Source organism: Pteropus vampyrus, unplaced genomic scaffold (assembly GCF_000151845.1).
Source record: "Pteropus vampyrus isolate Shadow unplaced genomic scaffold, Pvam_2.0 Scaffold96, whole genome shotgun sequence".
Classification (NCBI taxonomy): Eukaryota; Metazoa; Chordata; class Mammalia; order Chiroptera; family Pteropodidae; genus Pteropus; species Pteropus vampyrus.
In genome coordinates this window covers 631,779-651,867 of record NW_011888877.1, presented here as the reverse complement: position 1 = coordinate 651,867, position 20,089 = coordinate 631,779, and the positions used below count along the sequence as shown (strand labels likewise).

Genomic DNA, 20,089 nt, shown 5'->3' with positions numbered 1-20,089 from the left:
TGGGTAGTAGTTGGCGGACCCCTAAAATTGCCTGGCCCTGGAAATCGATTCTCTGTGCCTTTGGCTCTGCGTTTAAGCCAGTGGAAGTGACTCCTTCTAATCGGTCCCGGAATCTACCCAACAGCGGCCAAGTTCCACGCACTCTTCACGCGTGGGACGACCCAGCAGAGCGACTACAACAGTTTTCAAAAGTTTTTGAAATGAGCCCTTCCCTCCTCTTGCTTCCTCCCAAGGCCTCCCTGTCTGTCAGCTGCAGGGACGCGGACGGAGTTGTGGTGAGCCTGGGCGGGCTGCGTGGGCTTCGCGGAAGAGCACGCGGGCACTCGAGAGTAGGTGAGGGTGCAGAAAAGTTGGAGCCCAATCAGCACGGAGTTGAGCTCCTGCGCCCCAACCTTCAGGTGACCCCGCGCGGCGGCGGCGGCGGCAGCAGCGGCAGCAGCGGCGGCGGCGGCGAACAGAGCCCGCAGCAGCTCGGAGCGCCTCCGGGAGGACAGGAGGCGAGCTCGACACATCGTCACTGCCATCCGAGCGCCCAACTCGGCGGTCCAGGGCTGGGTGGGGGAAGCTGGAGAGCCGGGACGCCGCGTCTTCCTTGGCCCCCAGAGACGGCGCAGGTTGGGCCGCGCCGCGCCGCGCCGCGCGCTGTCGTCGTCCCTCCCGCTGCCTGGGAACACTGGAGGTGTGCGTGGCTGCGGCGGCGGCGGCGGCGGCCGCGCCTGTGGCTCAGGATGCGGCCGGGGGGCGCGCTGCTCGCCCTGCTCGCGAGCCTGCTGCTGCTGCTGCGCCTGCTCTGGGGCTCGACTGAGGCGCCCGCTCGCCCCAGGTAACCTGCCGGCTGAGCTCGGGGTGACTGTGGGTTCCGTGCACCCCCACCGTGCGCCCCGCGGTGCGCCCCAGGGGCCCCAGCCGCCAATTCGCTCCATTCGGGCACGCGGACTTTTGGCCGCTGCAAGAACGCCAGGACAAGCAGCGGGGGCTTGCAGGTGGGGTGGGCTGGGGACGTCCAGGAGACCCCACTGGGTGAGTGGGAGGTGACAGAGGGGCGACACTTGGACTGTTGTGTTCACCACCTGGGGCGGAGCAGGACCCGCCGGGGTTGAGGGGCCCGGCGTGCGTCGCTGTGGGTGAGGGAGCTGCTGAGAAGTCCCTGCCGTCGGGTTCCGCATCGGTGTCGCGGGCTCTCCATGCCTGTCCTGTGCTTTCCCTTCCTTCCCGCCCTCAGCTCCATCAGACGCCGGGGTTCGGGAGCTGCTGGAGGAGCCGGGGCACGCGGGCAAGTCCCCGCCAGGCAGCGAGCACGGCGCCCAGCTTGCCAGCCAACTCCTCCCCGCGAGTAGTAACAACTTAGTTTTCTTCTTGGCTGTGCAGGCTCCTGATGGAGGAGAGCAGAGAGGCCACGCATGGCACCCACGCCACGCTGAGGATGCTCAGGAGCCCGGCGACCCTGCCACCGCGCGCCATGAACAGGTACCCACAGCGCCAGGCGGCGATGGGCGCGGCTGCACCCGCGGGACTCTGCTCCGAGTTGTCTGGCTGGGGGAAGATTGAGTAGATTTGTGTGTGCGTATATGTGTGTGTGTGTGCACGCGTGTGTGTGCGTGCACGCGCGTGTGTTTGTGTGTGTGTCTGTGTCTGTGTGTGAGTGAGACAGGAAGGGAGAGGGGATGTGTGTGTACACGGGAGCGTGCAACTCCTCACTTCCTCCATCCCCCCTGTAAAGCCTGTTTCTCCGTGTAGAGGTTCTTAAAACCAAGGGACATCCGAAACACCTGCTCTTAAAAAAAAATGGGTGCCGAATTCCCTTCTCGATCACCGTGTGTTGAAACCCCCCGGGAGAAGCAGCTCAGCCGGTCTTTATTGAGGGATTTGGCTGGTTTGCCTTCCACCTTTACGCTTTCAAGTGCACCGGTATAAGACTCATGTTCGGGAGAATGGAATTCTGTGCACGATGTTGAGAAGGTTTTTATCTTTAGTGAAAGGAGACTTAAAATTGTTCTTCTTCACACACATGAGTAGTTATCCACGTGCAATAATTATTTGGTTTTTATCTTGTGTTCTGATTATAAAAGTAATACATACTTGGTGCAGAAAGTTAGATAATATGAAAAATGTTTAAAAGTAATATTCACTCAGAGTTCTACCACCTAGAGATCATATTCAGGTTTTGGTCTATATTTTTTAGTTTTTCATATATATATTTTAAAAATATACTTAAGATTATACCTTGTAGTTTCTGTTCTGCCTTTTTTCTAAAAGAAAATAGATTTACACATATTAAATTTTGTTCCCCAAAATATTGCTTTTGATTGTTGCTTAATTCGTCATATGAATGTGCCACAATGCATTTAACTTTCCAGTTTTAGACATTTAGACTGTTTCCTGTTTTGCTTTTTGTTTTGTTTGGTTTCCTATTAATAATTCTACTGAGTACATTCTCGTATATAAATCTTCATTTTAAATTCTTCAGGATGGACTGATAGAAGTTGGATTATTAGGTCAAGGAGTAAAGACATTTTAGGTTCTAAGTACATATGGTCAATTGCTTCCTAAGAGAATTGGATAAAATTACATTTCACCAGCAGGAAGTACTGCTTCATACCTCAGCATTGCTATTATTATTGGAATTTTGTATGTTGCAATATAGTTTCCTTTTCTTCTCCTCCATCTTTTGTGAATCCCTTTTCCTCTATGTGTATATTCTAGGCTCTTGGGCCATCTTAATCTTCTGATTACGTGACTGAAGGCTCCTGTGTGGCTCCTGCATGGCCAGAAGAAGGGTTGGGAGCCTGGAAGAAATCTTAAAGTGCAGGAACAGCACTGCTTCTCACAACCCTCCTTTTGGAGGCACTAAAACATCCTGGCGTAGCAAAGCTTTTGAAAATAATAATGGCCTATACTTTTATTTTATGCATGATCGTATAGCCTAGCTTTCCAATGAACTGGGGACATTCCATCTTTTTCCAAGTCCTGGTACTGTTTGTTACACTTTCTGGGGTTCCCCCTTGGGGAAAGTTTTGAAGAATGTGCTAATTAAATTTTCTGGTCCTAAGCCTTTTCTGAGGTAATTCTTTGATGAATTTTCCAGCTTCTTTTGGCATAATTCTTTTCTACTTGACATACTTCTTGAGCTAATATAGGTGATTCATATTTTTTTCTGAATGTGGTACATTTTATTAAGATTGTTTTATTTATATCATTCTGTTGTGTGTTTTAAAACCTTTTGATCCATTTAATATCTCCTTTATCATTTATGATTTTGATAATTTATGTAGCAATGGTACAAATTTTAATATATATGACTTGGTTGCGTAAAGAAATTATAATTTCCTTTTTTTGTCCTTTCGTTCTGCCTTCTGGGACGGCTTCTCAAGTTTGTCCTCTACGTTATTGAACTATTTTTCTGTAGTTTCTACTCTCCATTTGGCCCTATCTAAAACAATAAGTCTATTACATTTTCATTCTTTATGTTTTTTTTCCCCCTTTTTTCAGCCTGCATCTTAGTTTGCATCTTAGACAGAGCAGCTAAAGAATTTTTAAACTCTTACCTTCCATTTCTTACTTCATATTTTCTTGAGAAGCAAATGCTTTCTAAAAATTTATTCTGTTTCTTATTGTAAATAATTTTCAAGAGTAGTATTTTTCTCTGTATCTTTTCTCCCTATAAGTTATAGAATCTTTTCATAAGTTTTATGATTTTGGGGGCTTATTTTTAATTTAGATATTTCCAAATGAGGAGACCGCTCTTTGTCCTTGTGCTCATCTGACAGGACACTTTTAGGATTGCTTGTGCTCCCCACTAGGTAGCAATTTCCTTTCTTAAAGAATATAGCACGTGAGAGCCTTAACCATATAGCGCTTAAACAAATATTGTGGTTTTTTTAATTGAACTTTTACAAGCACCGTGGTAAAATACACATAACATAAACTTACCAATTTGAGTTCTTAAAAAAATTGTGCTAAATACGGGTAATAAAATATTTACTCATTTGAGTTGTTAAATCCTGGACCTCACAGCTATTTCCTGCTCCCATGTTTTGACCTCATGCCATCAGAAAATGCGTATATTCCTGGGTGGTTCGAAACCACCTGGATTTCTGCTGCTGCTAGGAATGGCACATGACCAATGTCACCTGAACTCCAGAGGGCTGTGGTCCTGGGACTGTCCCTATGTCTGCCGCCAACTTTGTGTCCTGAGGTGTGATGACTGACTTCCTTTCTCAGCCTCTTCCGTTCTTTCGGTGTTGCTTTATAATCTCTTATAATAAGAGCACACTCTTAAGAGGGGATAGAAAGAGAGCAGTCTAGACAGTCACCAGGGCCTCAGGAAGCAGGTCCTTCTTGCGTGGGAGCAGCCACCTGATTTTCTGGTTAGGGCAGACCCTCTTTTTACCTGAGGGTAAAGAAGGTAGACATGGAGAGGACGATCAAAAGCCTCTATTTTTTTTTTTTTTTTTCCTTCCTTGACCTGCTCTGTTTCAGAGGTGAAATTTTACACTGGCTGCTGGTAATTTCTCCATGTGGTTTTTCATATGCTCTCTTGTTAATAGTATTTCTTCCCCAAATCTGGAAAATTTCTGAAGTGGCTGTGTGTGGTTGTCATTTCATGTAGTCTTGTATACTTTCATAAGAATGTAAATAGTCTGGAAGAGGAAGGATCAGGCACTATTTCCTCTGTACTGTCTTATACTAAAAGTTGTAATAATATTTTATTTGACATTTTTCTGTTGTCTGTGTTCACACTGGGATCATTAACTATGAGCTTCAGAAAATTCAGGATGAGTGTGAATTGTAAATGAAAAAAGGGCCGTGTAGCTCAATAAAACTCTGAAACAGCTGATTTTCACCCTTTCTTCTCCACTCCACCCTCAAAACTGATGAAGGCTATTGAATTTTACTTTCAAAAACAATAAAATTCACTTTCGCGTCTACGTCTTTGCTTGTAGAAGTAATGATACTCTATGTGTCCTGATTTTAAAAATTTCGTACATTTTAAAGTTGTTTCTGAAATAATTTGAAATGAGGCTTTAAATCTTGCAATCTGCCTTTTTTCATACTTTTGGATCTTGGGCCTTAATTACAGCCTTTCTCTTTTAAGGTTTAGAGGGAATTTGCCTCCGTTTCTGCTCTGGTGTCACTCACCTGTCTCCCCGTGTTCCCTGTTTGGAAATGGGTTTCACTGGGCTTTCCAAATTGACATTTCCCCCAACCGTTTGTTCTCTGGTGTCTGTAGCACATCTTCAGCTGCTCTGCCCTGGTGAAAGCTGCAGGACACAATCATCCCAGGAGCTGACCGGAGAGAGGGCTTCAGAACATAGGCTGCAGTCACTGCTGGGCTCTGGGCACATTGCCACGTGGACAGGAAAGCCAGGATGAGCTTGAAGGACAGGAAGAAATGTTCTGCTCTTTGCTTTGTGGTGTAGGTGGATGAGGGGACCAGGAGTTCACAAAGAAATGGTGTCTGATTGTCCCAACTCTTGCTTCGGAGGTTAATGGAGGTGGAATTTTATTTTCTGTTACGCTCATCTAACGCTACTGCTTCTGTGACAGAGCTTCCCTCCACAAGAGGCTGGGTGTTCCTTTTTATGACCTGAGAGGTGACATTTGAAAGACAATAGTGTCACACATGAATGTCAAATTGAAGACGGGTCCATCGAAACGTAAATCAAGGTAGCCTTAGCATCGTCTGGCCTTGTGTGTCAATTCATTGTGTCCTTAGTAGACATTTTTCTTGAGCCAACAGGCATTTGGATGAATTTGAAACAACAAAGAAAAGCCTGACTGCCTGGTGAGAGGAATGATTTTTTTTTCTCCCCCAGGAGTTATAGAGAAGCACAAACATTTTGAGAGATTAGGTGCTAACAGGAAATGGTGAGAAAAGAGACTTGGGCACAGTGGAAGGGATATGAAGAGAAGAAAAGGGAATAAATATATCTTTTCATCTGCCGGGTGCAGTGATTCTTTTTAGAGCCACTGGTATTAGCTGCTCTGTGGTTTAAGGGTTCAAAGGGTCTAGAACCTGTCATTTGGTGACAGAAAAAGAAGCTCTTTAAAGAGCCATTGATGCCATGAGTAAACTTGAGGAAAGGTTCTTGTGTCTTGATGTGTTATTTTATAGCTTCTTTTCCCATTAAGGAGATGGCTATTGCTATTGTGTCTTTATCCGTACACATTTAAGAAGTTAGGTTATCCAGGGCAATTAAATCTATCTTGTCTATACTTTTATGTTTCGAAACTTTATCTTGTTTCATGAAGTGCTAAGAATTCTTGGTACATGCTGTAGATAATCGGTCAATAATTCTTGAGAACATTCATTTTCATGGGCATAATTATTTCTAAAGGTAATTCTATAGGCCATAACCTGTGCTTTCAAAATTATTGTAAAATAATTTCCATTATCTTGTTAGTTATTGTAAAAACACTAGAATTCTCTAACATATAATTTTTAAAGTGTGGTATTCTGAAACACTGAAGTTGTAGGTTATAAAGACTATTCATTTTGCAAATGATTAAAATCTCTCACTGATGGCCAGAATCTCAGATGGAATACAAGTGGCCCACAGGCTGCCTTGGAGGATATATTCAATATTCCATATATTCTTTTTGAGATTCTATCTCACTATTTTCTTTCTCTAGGGGATAAAATGTGTGATCCCCAAGCTTTGTGTTTGGAATGTTTCCTTTAATGCTATAGTAGGTATTTTATAATATATTTGCTAGTTTGTTATTTCAGGGGAACGCAGATATCCTATGTGTTTATATTTGTCAACATAGCTTTACTATTTGCACATGAACTTTATGGGCACATTTTTATGTTTTTGATTTGGGAAGTCATCCAACACTTCCCATTCATTTTGGGGATACCAAAAGCATTCCTGTTTTCTGTCTGGGGAATATTATTCATGCAATCGATTGTAGTTCGGTGAGGCCTGTTGCCTTCTCTGTAACTCCACTGTAATCTGGAACCTCACCAGCTTGGGATTTGAGTCCCAATGGTACTAGGTTTTGGGGGGTACGCGTTATCATGTTGCATTGCAAGATGGACACACAGTGACTTGTAGATTGTAAAATACCACTAATAGCAAAACCTGATTTTATAGCTTATGTGAGTATATAAAATTTTGTAATCAGAGGGTGTCTTAAACCTGGAGGGTTGAAAATTCTTATCTATAATCATTTCTTAAAACAAGAGTATACATTAATAAATAATTTGAATAAGCAGACTTAAAGTCTTATGATATTTGTATGTAGGAGAATTTTTTAAATAAAAAATTTAGAGATTAGTGACCACATATCTCTGCGGTCCATCTTAGAACCTCTGAGCATTAAAAACTTTTGTGCTTCTACATACACCACTAAGAATTTAAAAAGATAAATTCTTATCTTTTTAAAGATGGGGAGAAAATATTTGAAAATCATATAGCAATAAAAGAATTGTATACAGAATATATAAAGAACTCTTACAACTCAGTAACAAGAAGACAAACAATCCAGTTTAAAAATGGGCAAAAGAGTCGAATGGACATTTTACCAAAGAAAATATATAGATGATATAGGTGACTAATAAGCATATGAAAAAAATGTTTAATATCTCTGATCATTAGGAAAAAAACCCATTGAGATAACCACTTCACACCTTTTATGATGGGTTTTCTGGTAACTTCACCATGTCATGGGGCAGCTCCTTCCCAAGGTTAGGTTCTACTATTGCAGCTCATGACAGTTTTTTGGTATAACCAAAAAAAGGTTTACTATTCACACAGGTAGGGAAGGCCAGAGGTGGAGGAGGGGAGGATGGCTCTCCAGGAAAAGTTCCAGAACAGAGAGAAAGAGAGAGAGAGAGGAATCCATGGGTAGCCCTGAGATCTTGAAGCAAAGTTTTACATTTGAGAAATTATTCTTAGAGTAACTAAAAATCAGTATCCCTTTAGCTCCAAGGGTTGTAATTTCTTATTTTTCTTTTTGGTAAGAGCCACGGGCATTGCCAGCCTGAACTCTGTAGAAATCTCCCATTCAAATCACTGTAATGGAGTGGAGCTGGCATCCTATTTAAAAATGTTGACACTGAAACGGAGAAAGTATGTGACCTGTATAGGATTTCAAGCTTGTGTTGCTAACAAATGTTTTCTATGCTTATGATAATGGAGAAAATAAAATGGAATAAGCGTTGCTAAGAGTCACTTAAAATAGAATCAGGAAGCCATCGAGGAAGTGGGGCCTGTGCCGCAGTTCTCAGGACTACTGTTAAGTCGCTAACCTGTTGGAAAACTCAGCTCAAAGCGGAGGTATAAAGATCCTGGAACAACAGCTGCTGCGTGGACATATATGGACTTTACTTTCTCCTTGTAGTTTATGCCTCTCCTATTTGCATGTTGGAACTAACCAATCCCTGTTAACCTAGCCAGACTCCTTCATTTGCATGGAGGACCAAATTAGGAACCACACCTGTTAATGGCACCTCTGTAAAACCTTGCCTTTCTTTCTTCTCTTTGGAGCACAATTTAGGTTGCTACCTGAATCTGTGTCTCCTGGATTGCAACCCTTTTTTGCTCAAATAAATGCTTTCTTTTTTGTTTTTCAGTCCTAAATTTCATTTTTTAAATTTTATTAAATTTATTGGAGTGACATTGGTTAATAATATAAGTTTCAAGTGTACAATTCTACTTTCAAAAAGAATGTTGACTCTGAGAACTAATTTAAGATCTTCCTTTCCTTGTTGAAAGATTCTCACAGCTATAGGGAGTGTTGAGTCTGTGTTATATAACTGAAAATACCTAAACACGTGTCTTTTATACCAAAGATTGTGATGAGACCAACAGTTGTAGTTTAAAAGAAGCCACCATATCTTCTTCCTACAGAGAGGGACCTCCAATTAGGCAACCTTTAAAACCATCATATTGGGGATAGATAGCAGGCTTTGGCAGACAGCTTTCTTATGGTGGCATATAGAATAGACTGGAGGGTTAGGGCCCTCGGTTTCAGCGGGTCCCATTGTATTATATGACTCAGTATGGGCTCCAGGTCTGAGAAGGAGTGGCAGAATGGGGAGCTGTTATTAAGTAGGAAAGGGAATTCTGCTTGGGTTTTGTAGATCTGTAGGTGAATAGTCTAGAATGAGGAGAAGAGGGACCCTAGTTACAATGTGGTAGAATGTCATAAGACCCAAAAGTCAAGAGTTCAAGGTGCCTAAGGCAGAGAGCAAGGGAGAGATCCATTTGAGAAACCATTGCCCATTTTGTAATTTTAAGAGAGTGTCTTTCAACGGGCCATTTTGTCTGTGTATTAAGATTCTTTATTAAGACTGCTGCCTGTAGACAGTATGAAAAATGGAAATCCAAATGATGCCTTGTTGTAAGATCCGTGCCTCCAACTGAATGGGTCATGTGTGTAAAGATTGGAGTGGATGCTATCTGGGGGCCCAAAAGGAGCTAACACAGTTTTGCTGAGACTTACCTCGGTGATGTCAGTAGTGAGATACCGGGAAGGAGAAACCATGTAAATTTTAATCATTGTGAAAGCATAATGATTTCTGCCTGCAGATTGGGGCAGCAGCCCAATAAAATCAATCTGCTAGTTAGAGAAGGGGCATTTGCCCATTGGTATGATCCTTATTGGCCACGATGTTGGGCCAGAACAGAGTACAGAAATCACCTTGGGAGGCAAGGGTTTGGTCTAGAGCCTATGGTATTGGGATGCCCTGGTGTCCTGCCCCATGTTTAAGGTTCCAAAGGCCATAATGACCAGGCCCTTAGAACCAAGGGAATGGGGGCACTACATGAGTTTACTTAAAAATTTGTGAGCAAGTTGGTCAGTGATGGCTTTAAAATGAGCTTCCTCCATGGGACTTGTAATAGAGGCTGAAATATGAGGGACTTTAATTATATATAATATATGAGTGAGGTCTGAGCAGCAATATATTCCCAATGTGGAAGGCCCTATAAGGAACAATCCTGAATGTGAAATCTATTTTGTACCTGTGGATCAGACCATACAGTGGGTCCATTAGCTACCAACCTGGAGTCTGTAAAAATATGGACAATGAACATATCTTTATTGTGGGAATCCTCCAGTGCCAAAGTGACTGGCCCTTCGATCCCATCCTTTATCAAGGATGTCTTGGTAATTGGATGGAAAGAAGCAGCTTTCCACGGGTTCTATCACATGTGGCGGTGGGGCCGTTGTCTGTAAAATCAATGGATTCCCTTTCTCCTGGACTCAGGGGACCCTGCAAATGGCCAACAGGGCCAGTCCAGGGGCGATCTTTCTTGGATCCATGGACTTGGGCAAGGAGACTCTAAAAAGCATGAGAATGAGTGGCTAAGGCTTCCACAGTAAAGGAATCACCAGATAGGACTAGTGGCACCATTATCTGGATGGCTTTTTGGGTAGTCTCAAGGGCCTCCATTCATATTGGGCTGCTTTTCTTGTGATTGCCTAAATAGATTTTAATGAAATGTGTAGATAGGGACTATGTTGCTTCTAGAAGCCAAATAGGCAAGTAGATGTTGGGCTTGTTTGAGAGTACTAGGAGTAGGGTTATTCACTAGAGATGGTATGGATCAGCTTTCTGGGGACCAAATGATGCTTCCAAATCAAACCGAGGTAGTGGATCTTTTGGGTGTTCAGTGACCCAACTGGAGTTAGTCAAAGTCTGGACCATGTTACAGTTCGCATGTCATATGCAATAGTTTCATGAGTTTCTCCCCTCAGTAGAATATTGTCAATATAATATTCTGCCATTGATGGGTGCTTGAGAACAGAACAGGACCAGAAGCTCCTGTCTGCATAAGTCATAAGGATATAGCTATACCCTGCAAGTAATTTATTCAAGGTATACTGCAGTACCTGATAGGCGAATGCAAATTGTGGCTGCGATGCTGGATAAATGGGAGAGAATAAAACATAGTAGCCAGATCAATAACTCTGAGGGTCTATCTCAGGGTTATTTATCATTTCCGTGATGATACAGATGGTCCCCAATCTTATGATGGTCAGACTTACAATTTTTCAACTTTGCAGTGGTGTGAAAGCAATATACATTCAGTAGAAACTGGCTATAGGCTAAGCTATGATGTTTGTATTTTTGAGTTATAATACTTTTAACTTAGTATGGGTTTATTGGGACATAACTCCATTATAAATTGAGCAGCATCTATATTCACGAGCCTTCTTGTCTAAGGTGTCTCGGTCTCAATTGTTAGGGTTTGAGTTATCTCCTTTAGCCATTTGCTGAAATGCCGGAACACTAAAGAGGACCCATACTCTTTGTTGATGACCTTTACACTGGCTCAAGAGTACGTTAGTTTCCTTGGGATCCTTAGGTGGAGAGGGGATAAAGCATATTGAGTTTTAGTTCCTGGGCACCAAGGGTGAGCCCCTTTGTACCATGAAGATCTGGATTTTTATAGCAGAATCAAGGGCAGACATGGCTGCAAGGTATTTATTACTCTTGGTGTTCTAATTAACCCTTTCTCCTGCGGGGGGTGGGGGTGGGGTGTGAGCCTCAGCAGGCCACAGAGTGATAGTTGTGCTTCACAGTTCCTGTGGGGCCCTGCTGACACACTGGATTGATGCTGCTGATTTTATTTTTGTTTGTTTTTTGTTTTTTGTTCTTTGTTTTTTGATTACTAATCGTGTATTGAGAGCAGTAAGAGGTTCCACGACACCAGATAAACCAGTTCTGAGGTTTTCCCCAAGATAAAGTTTAACAGCTCCAGCTTCTTCAGTGTTTATCAAAATACAAAAGAAAAAAGTAGAGGTTGTCGTTTTTCCATGGCAAATCTGACCCTTGAGTAAGCTTCATTAGGATTGTGTAGGGGGCAGCACAGACAGGTGGCGGGTGAGACTTAGAGGTTGCGGGCACTAAATTAGTCATCAGTGGAAGTCCAAGTGTAACTACTTGGCCAATGCTTTGCTAGTTCCTTCGAAAGTTAACATAAACTTTGTCATATGACCCAGGAATTCTACTCTTAGATATCTACTCAAGATAAGTAAAAACATATGTCCGTACAAATATACGCATTATATACGAATGTTTATAGCAACATTATTCATAATCAATGAACAATGGAAATAGTCCAAATGTCCATGAATTGGTGAACTGATAAACAAACTGTGCTATATCTATACAGGAAATACTGTTCAGCAATACAAAGGAATGATATATGAATACATGCTCCAACATCCATGAATCTCAAAAATCTCATGCTAAGTGAAAGAAGCCAGACTCGAAATGTTGTGTGAGACAGACATAAAAAGCAGATCAGTGGTCGCATAAGTCTGTGGGTCGGGGTATGGTAGAAATTGAGTCCAAAGGGCCTTTTCACTGTGACGGAAATCTAATACTGGATTGTGGCTATGGTTGTGTAAATCTACAAAATTACTAAATATCATTGAATTGGGTGCTTAAACTATTTACGTGCAGTAGGTTTTGTGAAAAGATGCATGTTGGCGTTCCTGGTTTTGCTCTGCGTGTAAGCCTTATGCAGCGTATGTGCATGTATGTGGGTGGGTTTCAAAGACAGGAAGCTGGTCAGTATAAGTCATGTGTTGTTGGGATATACAGAAGATTGAAGGAGTTTCGAAGAGCATCAAACATTTAAAGTATCTGCCTAGATAATCTACATAGTTGTCAATAATATAATTAGGTGAGAAATAGACAAAACAGGCAATGTTCCTCATTAACATTCAGATTCTTATATTTTTAAAAAATGTTTTCTGAGCAGTTCAAGTCAGGTTCAAAATGCAGTTTATTTAAAATAGAGGACAATCTCTCAGACGTGAGTACTTGCGATGTGTCGGGCGTTATGTCAAGCTCAACGAAATCAATACGATTTAGCAATTATCGAGCTGTCACCACGTGCCAGGTTTAGCTGCTTGATATGTGAGACTCCATTTAATTCTCACTGCACAGAACACTGTTCTGTGGGACTATTAGTATTCCCATCTTACAGAGGGAGATATTAAGACCTAAAGGGTTTCGTCACTTGTCCCCGGCAACATAGCTGAGAGGGGCAGCCAACTGACTTCCCAGGCGGTGCTCCAAATGGAGAAACAGGGGTAAGTTACACTCTGTCCCATGTTCAAAACAGGTGATCTTTCTGGACATTTAGGGGGCTGTGGAAAAATGACAGCAGGGAGTGTTCGTGAATGACTGAGACTTGCAGAGACAGAGGGCCTCAGGGACATGTGGGGGTGAGCCCGGAAGCCATGCGCCATCTTGGGAGGCAGGGGGCCAGCCCAGAGGGGATCTGTGAACTCTTTCAGACTATGAGTCCTTAGTGAAGTCAGATGTGCAGCAGCTGTGAGGATACAGAACAAACCAAGCCTGGAGAAGGGCTGCAGGAGTCCACAGCCCCGCACTCCAAGGCACTAGTCCAGGCCCCAGGCCATTGTTGGAAAGAAGCCCCCAGAGAGCTCGCCTCAGCGTGGGGTTCTTCCTGTCTGGTTGGATGGGAGATTAGAGCCACCCCGAGCTGTGTGGGCATGCAGAGAGTCTGTGCCAGACCCCCGTGGGCTGGTGCTGTCTTCCAGGGCCCACCTTCAGACAGGAGCCGTCTCAGGTATCAAAGGAAACCACCAACCATGTCAGAGAAAATGCACTGAGACCCCGTTATGCACTTTCCCAAGTTGGAAAGAAGTAGCCCACTCAGACAGCTTACCTCGCCCCAGCCGGATTTAATTACCGTGTGTGTCCCCCCTGCAGTCATAGGGACAGGCTCCCTGTTCCCACCCACAGGCCATGCTCCTGAGATGGCACTGTGCATTGAGGAAGGTCCAGGGGACCCACACATCTACTACATTCACCATGAATTTCATTAAGAGCAAGTTTCCTAAGAAAAGAATGAATTTTGTGTCCAAACGATTCTATCCTGACTCACTCAGAAAGGTGATTTTCTTTTCTTTTGAAAATGTTCTTCCCAGCAGTACTGATTCCAGCACAGTCAAAGGTTATTAATGGCTCTATTCATCCATTCAGCGGATATTTACGCTGCAGGAAACCTGTGCTCTTATCTTAGAGCTGGGTACCAGGAGAGGGGATATGCAGATGGTACTAATTTGATTTGAGTGAAAAACAGCCTTCTTTCCTTAGTGAGGCCGTCGCTAAGTTCAGCTCGGCATTTCTGATGAAGCATACCAAGCCTGTACTCTCCAGATGTTTTCTGAGGCCCCTACTCTGGTCAGCCAGAGGTCCCATATCTGTGACAGCCTGAGTAAGCATCACTCACTGCTCTTAAGGCGTCCCCAGCCTAGAGAGCGACAGGCACCCGTGATGACCATCCAGTGTAACTGCTGTCATGGAAACTCTCAGGCAGAGTGACGGCTCAGGGGATGAGAGCCAGGGAGGCTGGACAGGTAAGGGCACTGGTGCCGAGTCTCGAGGCGTAAGTAGAAATTCCACAAGCAGGCAAAGAGGAAAGTAGACATGTGTGACACGTGCAAAGGCTTGGGGGACGTACAAACAAGATGGGTTTGTGAAGTTGAAACACTTTCAGGGTGGCTGGACCTGAAGTGTGAATGGAGGAGTGGTGGACACATGACTGAAAAAGTGTACAAGTGCTAGAAAACAAGAGATGCTCCCGGCTAAATAATTCTGGTGTCATCTCACAGGATGGGGAAACCCACTGAAGGGCTTTCAGGAGGGGTGACACGATGAACTTTGTAATTTGGACAGTGGACTCTGGGGCTAGTGTAAGGCAGACTGAGTTTCAGCCAGGATGGCCTGAACGATGGGCCCAACGTCCATTTCTGTGCTGTTGGGATCAGTTATGACCCTCCTCCTGTGCAGATGATGGATTGAAAGGGGAAGGAGCCTAGAAACCAATGAGGGGACCATCATGGACAGAAATCAGGACAGGCCTGAGTTAAAACCCACATGATAGGAGCAGATGGGAATTTAAGGAGAAAAATGGGGAGTTTGTACCCTTGTCTTGGTAATTGAAGAAAATTGGGGGGATACGGAGGAGCCCAGTCAAGGTCAGGGGTACATTCAATTAAGGACTGTATTAGTCTGCTATGGCTGCTGTAACAAAGAACTACAGGCTGGGTGGCTTAAACAATAGAAATTTATTTTCTCATTAATTTTATTTAGTTCTCGAGGCTAGAAATCTGAGATCAAAGTGTCTTCAGAGTTGGTTCCTCCCGAAGGTTATGAGTGAAGGGTTTGTTCCAAGCCTCCCTCCTTGGCTTGTAGACGGCCATCTTCTCCCTGTGTCGTCACATGATCTTCCCTCTGTGCACGTCTATGTTTCGATTTTCTCTTCATATAAAGACACTAGTCATACGGGATTAGGGCCCTCCCTAACGACCTCATTGTAACTTAAGTACCCCTTTAAAGATCCTATCTCCAAATAAATAACATTCTGAGATACTGGGGGTTAGGACTTCAGCATACGAATTTGGGGGGTAGGAGGACACAGTGCAGCCCATAACACGGAGACATAAACAAACTCAGTGAGCAATCTAGTGTCTTCATTCTGAGGACTCATATAATGGGGTTTACCTGGGTTTCCGATGACCTGCATTGGTGTATGTTATTTGTAAGGTAGGAGAGTGACTTTCATGGACGGAATCCTGTGACCTAAGTCGAGTGGCAGATCTTAACATAGTTTTGGAAATTCAGATGTTTTCAAGGTGAATATAATTTTTTTGGCTTTTCATGGCTGATGTCTGGGGGAGACTGAGTGTCAGTGAGTTTATATAGGATACTTCTGGAGTGGTCATAGTCTAGTGCTTGTAGCTCTGGATGGTGTGTGTGTGTGTGTGTGTGTGTGTATGTGTGTCTGCATATGTGTCTGCATATGTGTCTGCATATGATGCATTATTTTGAGCCAGGAGAAATAAAATTCCTTAAGAGTCAGAGTAGAGTTAGATGAGCCTAAATTCCCCTCTTTCCTCAGCCCATCTGTGTTGATCACCTGAGGCTACCTTAACAAAATACCGCAGATGGGAGGGCTTAAACAATGGGTGTTTATTTCTTGTAGTTCCGAAGGCTTGAAGTCCAAGATCAGGGTATCAGCATGACTGGGTTCTGGTGAGGACTCTCTTCCTGGCTTACAGATAGCAGCCTTCTCACTGTGTCCTCAAATGGGAGCGAGAAGGATAATACAGATGCAGATACAGATACAGATGGTACAGATACAGATGATACAGATACAGATATAGATATAGATATAGATGATACAAATACAGATGATACAAGTACACATGATACAGATACAGATGATACAGGTACAGATACAGATACAGATATTGATACAGATACAAAAATAGAGCAAGAGAGCTTTCTGGTGTCTCTTCTTATAAGGGCACTAATCCCATCGGATCAAGGCCCACCCTCTTGACCTCATCTAACCCTAATTATCTCCCTAAGGCCCTATCTCCAAGACGATCACATTGGAGTTTAGGGCTTCAGCATGTGGGTTTTGGGGAGGCACAAATGTCCAGTCCATAATAGCATTCTAACTGTGTGGCCTTAGAACATTTACTATCTTCCCACTACGTCTATCTCTCAAGGTGGTGGGAGGGTAAAAAGAGATAACATAATGCACTCAGAGCCCAGCATAGAGGAAGTATTTGGTCAATGAGTCTCAGTTTGTCTCAGTAGAACTCTAAAGCAAATTCTGCCTCATTATCATCTGTCTATGGTGTTCCTGATTATTAATGTTATGTGCGCTAATAAGAATTGAACTTTATATTATAATTTATAAACACTTAAATCCTGTGTACAATTAAAGTATATGGTTTGAGAACTACTATCTTCACTATTTTTAAGTCAATTTTTATTGTTTGCTAACTAGTGTATTAAATAGTTAAAAAACCAAAATCTTCCTGTCCAGAAGATTTTCCATTCTACCTTGCCCAGATCCATTGGAGAAATTACTGTCTATGGCAGCCCTAGCCTTATGAAATGTTTCCCTTAAATAATAAGACTTGAAAGTCAAAATTATTCCTTGATCCATGGACTGCAGAATGAATGTTGTTTTAACGGGCATGCAGGCATACCTTGGAGATGTTGCTGGTTTGGATTCAGACCACTGCAATGAAGTGAATAGAGCAATAGAACAAGTCATAGGAGTTTTTTCGTTTTGCAGTGTATGTCAAAGTTATGTACACTATACTGTAGTCCTTTAAATGTGCAATTGCATAAAGTCTAAAAATGTATATACCGAATTAAAAAATACTTTATTGCTAAAAAAATGCTAACCATCATCTGAGCCTTCAGCGAGTTGTAATCTTTTTGCTGGTGGAGGGTCTTGCCTTGATGTTGATGGCTGCTGACTGATCACAGTGGTGATGACCGCTGAAAGTTGAAGTGGCTGTTTCTTAAAATAAGACAGCTTTACCTATTGTATAACTTCTTACAAAAATCAGAGTCAGTCCTCTCAAACCCTGCCACTTCTTTATCAACTAAGCCTATGTAATATTCTAAATCCTTTTTGTAATGTCCACAGTCTTCACAGCATCTCCATCAGGAGTAGATTCCATCTCGAGAAACCACTTTCTTTGCTCATCCATAAGCTGCAGGTCCTCATCAGTGAAAGCCTTATCATATGATTGCGGCAGTTCAATCACATATTCAGACCACTTTTAACTCTAGTTCTCTGGCTATTTCCATTACATATGCTGTTACTTCCTTACCTGAAGACTTGAACCCCTCAAAGTTATCCATCAAGGCTGGGGTCAACTTGTGCAAAACTCTTATTCATGTTGATAAGTTGATCTCATCCCATGAATCATGAATTTTCTTAATGGCATCTAAAATGGTGAATCCTGTCCAGAAGATTTTCCATTCTACCTTGCCCAGATCCATTGGAGAAATTACTGTCTATGGCAGCTCTAGCCTTATGAAATGTTTCCTTTAAATAATAAGACTTGAAAGTCAAAATTATTCCTTGATCCATGGACTGCAGAATGAATGTTGTTTTAGCGGGCATGAAAACAGCATTTATCTGGTTGTCCGTCTCCATCGGAGCTCTTGGGTGACCAGGTATAATATTTTGAACGGAGAGTCTTTTTTTTCTGAGCATAGATGGCTTAAAATATTCAGTAAACCATGTTGTAAACAGCTGTGCTGCCATCCAGGCTTTGTTGTTCATTTATAGAGCACAGGCAGAATAGATTGAGCATAATTCTTAAGGGCCCAAGGATTTTTGGATTGGCAAATGAGCACTGGCTTCAACTTAAAGTCACCAACTACTTTAGCCCTTGAAAAGAGAGTCAGGTTGTCCTTTGAAGCTCTGAAGGCAGGCATGGACCTCTTTCTGGCTATGAAAGTCCTAGATGGCATCTTTTTTTTAATCTAAGGCTGTTTCGTCTACATCGAGAATCTGTTGTTTAGTGTAAGCCCCCTTCATTAATCCTCTTAGCTAAATCTTCTGGATAACTAGCTGCAGCTTCTACATCACCACTTGCTGCTTCACGTTGGACTTTTATATTGTGGAGTTGGCCTCCTTCCTTAAACCTCACGAACCAGCCTCTGCAAGTGTCCGACTTTTCTTCCGCCTCTTCCTCACCTCTTTCGGCCTGCATAGACCTGAGGGGGGTTACGGCCTTATTCTGAATTAAGCTTTGGTTTAAGGGAGTTGTGGCTGTTTTGATCTTCTGTCAAGACCACTAAAGCTTCCTGCATATTTGCAGTAGGCTGTTTCTCTCTCTTATCATTCATGTGTTCACTGGAGTAGCACTTTTAATTTCCTTCGGGAACTTTTCCTTTGCATTCACAGCTTGACCAACCAGTGCGAGAGACCTAGCTTTCAGCCCATCTCAGCTTCCCACATGCCTTCTCCACTAAGCTTGATCATTTCTACCTTATGATTTCAAGTGAGAAATGTATGACACTTAGATACCATTGTTGGGTTGTCAATCAGTCCAATTTCAATATCGTTGTGTCTCAGGGAATGTGGTTCTCCACAGTATGTGGTTCCCCAAAACTGTTACAACAGTAACATCAAAGATCACTGATCGCAGGTCACCGTAACAAATAGAATAATAATGAAGAAGTTTGAAATATTGCCAGAATTATCAAACTGTGACACAAAGACACTAAATGAGCCAATATTGTTAGAGAAATGTCACCGATAGGCTTGCTCGATGCACGGTTGCCACAAACCTTGAGTTTGTAAAAAACGTGGTGGTATCCGTGAAACGCAGTTAAGCTAAGCACAATAGAATGATGTATATCTGTATTAGGCAATTTTTTCTAAAAAAATTTTTATGTGGTTTAGACTAGTGTTAGTGCCTGTCACCCATTTAGTGCTATCTGTGTGTCATCTCTCAGTACTAAAAGACTTAAGAAAAATAACAATTCTCTGCCCTTTTATTCACCGCCCCTGCAGTAATAACTTCCAACCTCATCAGCTGATTTTCTGTTTAATGTTTACCTCCATATTTCTTAATGATAGGCTTCTACTTCTGTTTCTTAATTTTTTAAAATTTAATTAATTTATAAAGTTGATTTCATTGTTCTATTATCAAATTTTTAAATTTAATTATATATAGAAGCCTATTTATGGCAGAAGTTGATTTAGTCCTCTTATTCCCCAGCCCCCTCACCAAAATGCAGATGTGTACCTCTTCACACCTTATTTTTCCCACTTTCTTATTATAGTTTTATTAATTTTTGAATTCTATATTCAGTTTACATTATCATGAGTTTGTATGTATTGTTTACAGCCGGGCTTTTTATTGGACTGTGATTTTATCTTGTTTCTCTCCTTGTGTTTTATTATTATTATTTTTTTTTTTTAGAGCAGTTTTAGATTCACGGCAAAATTGAGAGGAAGGTACAAAGATTTCTCATATTCCTCCTGCTCCCCCCATTCAGAGCCTCCCCCAGCATTGACATCCTACATCAGAGTGGGACATTGGTTACAATTGACAAATGTGACTTGACACGTCATAATCACCCAAAGTCCATGCTTTTACATTAGGGGTCACTCTTGGTGTTGTACATTCTCTGGGTTTGGACAAATGTATCATGAAATGTGCTTGTCATCATGGAGTATTTTCACTGTCGTAAAAATCCTCCTTGCTCTGGCTATTCATCCCTCCATCCCTACTAACCCCTGGCAACCACTGATCCTTCTGCTGT

At 42.5% G+C, this 20,089-nt stretch overlaps 1 protein-coding gene across 1 annotated transcript in view; it reads left to right on the top strand.

Annotated features, from left to right (window-relative positions):
• Positions 1-686: 686 nt before the first annotated feature.
• Positions 687-20,089, top strand: part of ST8SIA6 (ST8 alpha-N-acetyl-neuraminide alpha-2,8-sialyltransferase 6) — a 110,199-nt gene continuing 90,796 nt past the window's right edge. Inside the window, exons 1-2 of the mRNA XM_011364370.2 lie at positions 687-823; positions 1,369-1,467. Coding sequence (XP_011362672.1) covers positions 729-823; positions 1,369-1,467 — 194 coding nt within the window. The 5' untranslated portion in view covers positions 687-728. The remainder of the gene's footprint in view (positions 824-1,368; positions 1,468-20,089) is intronic.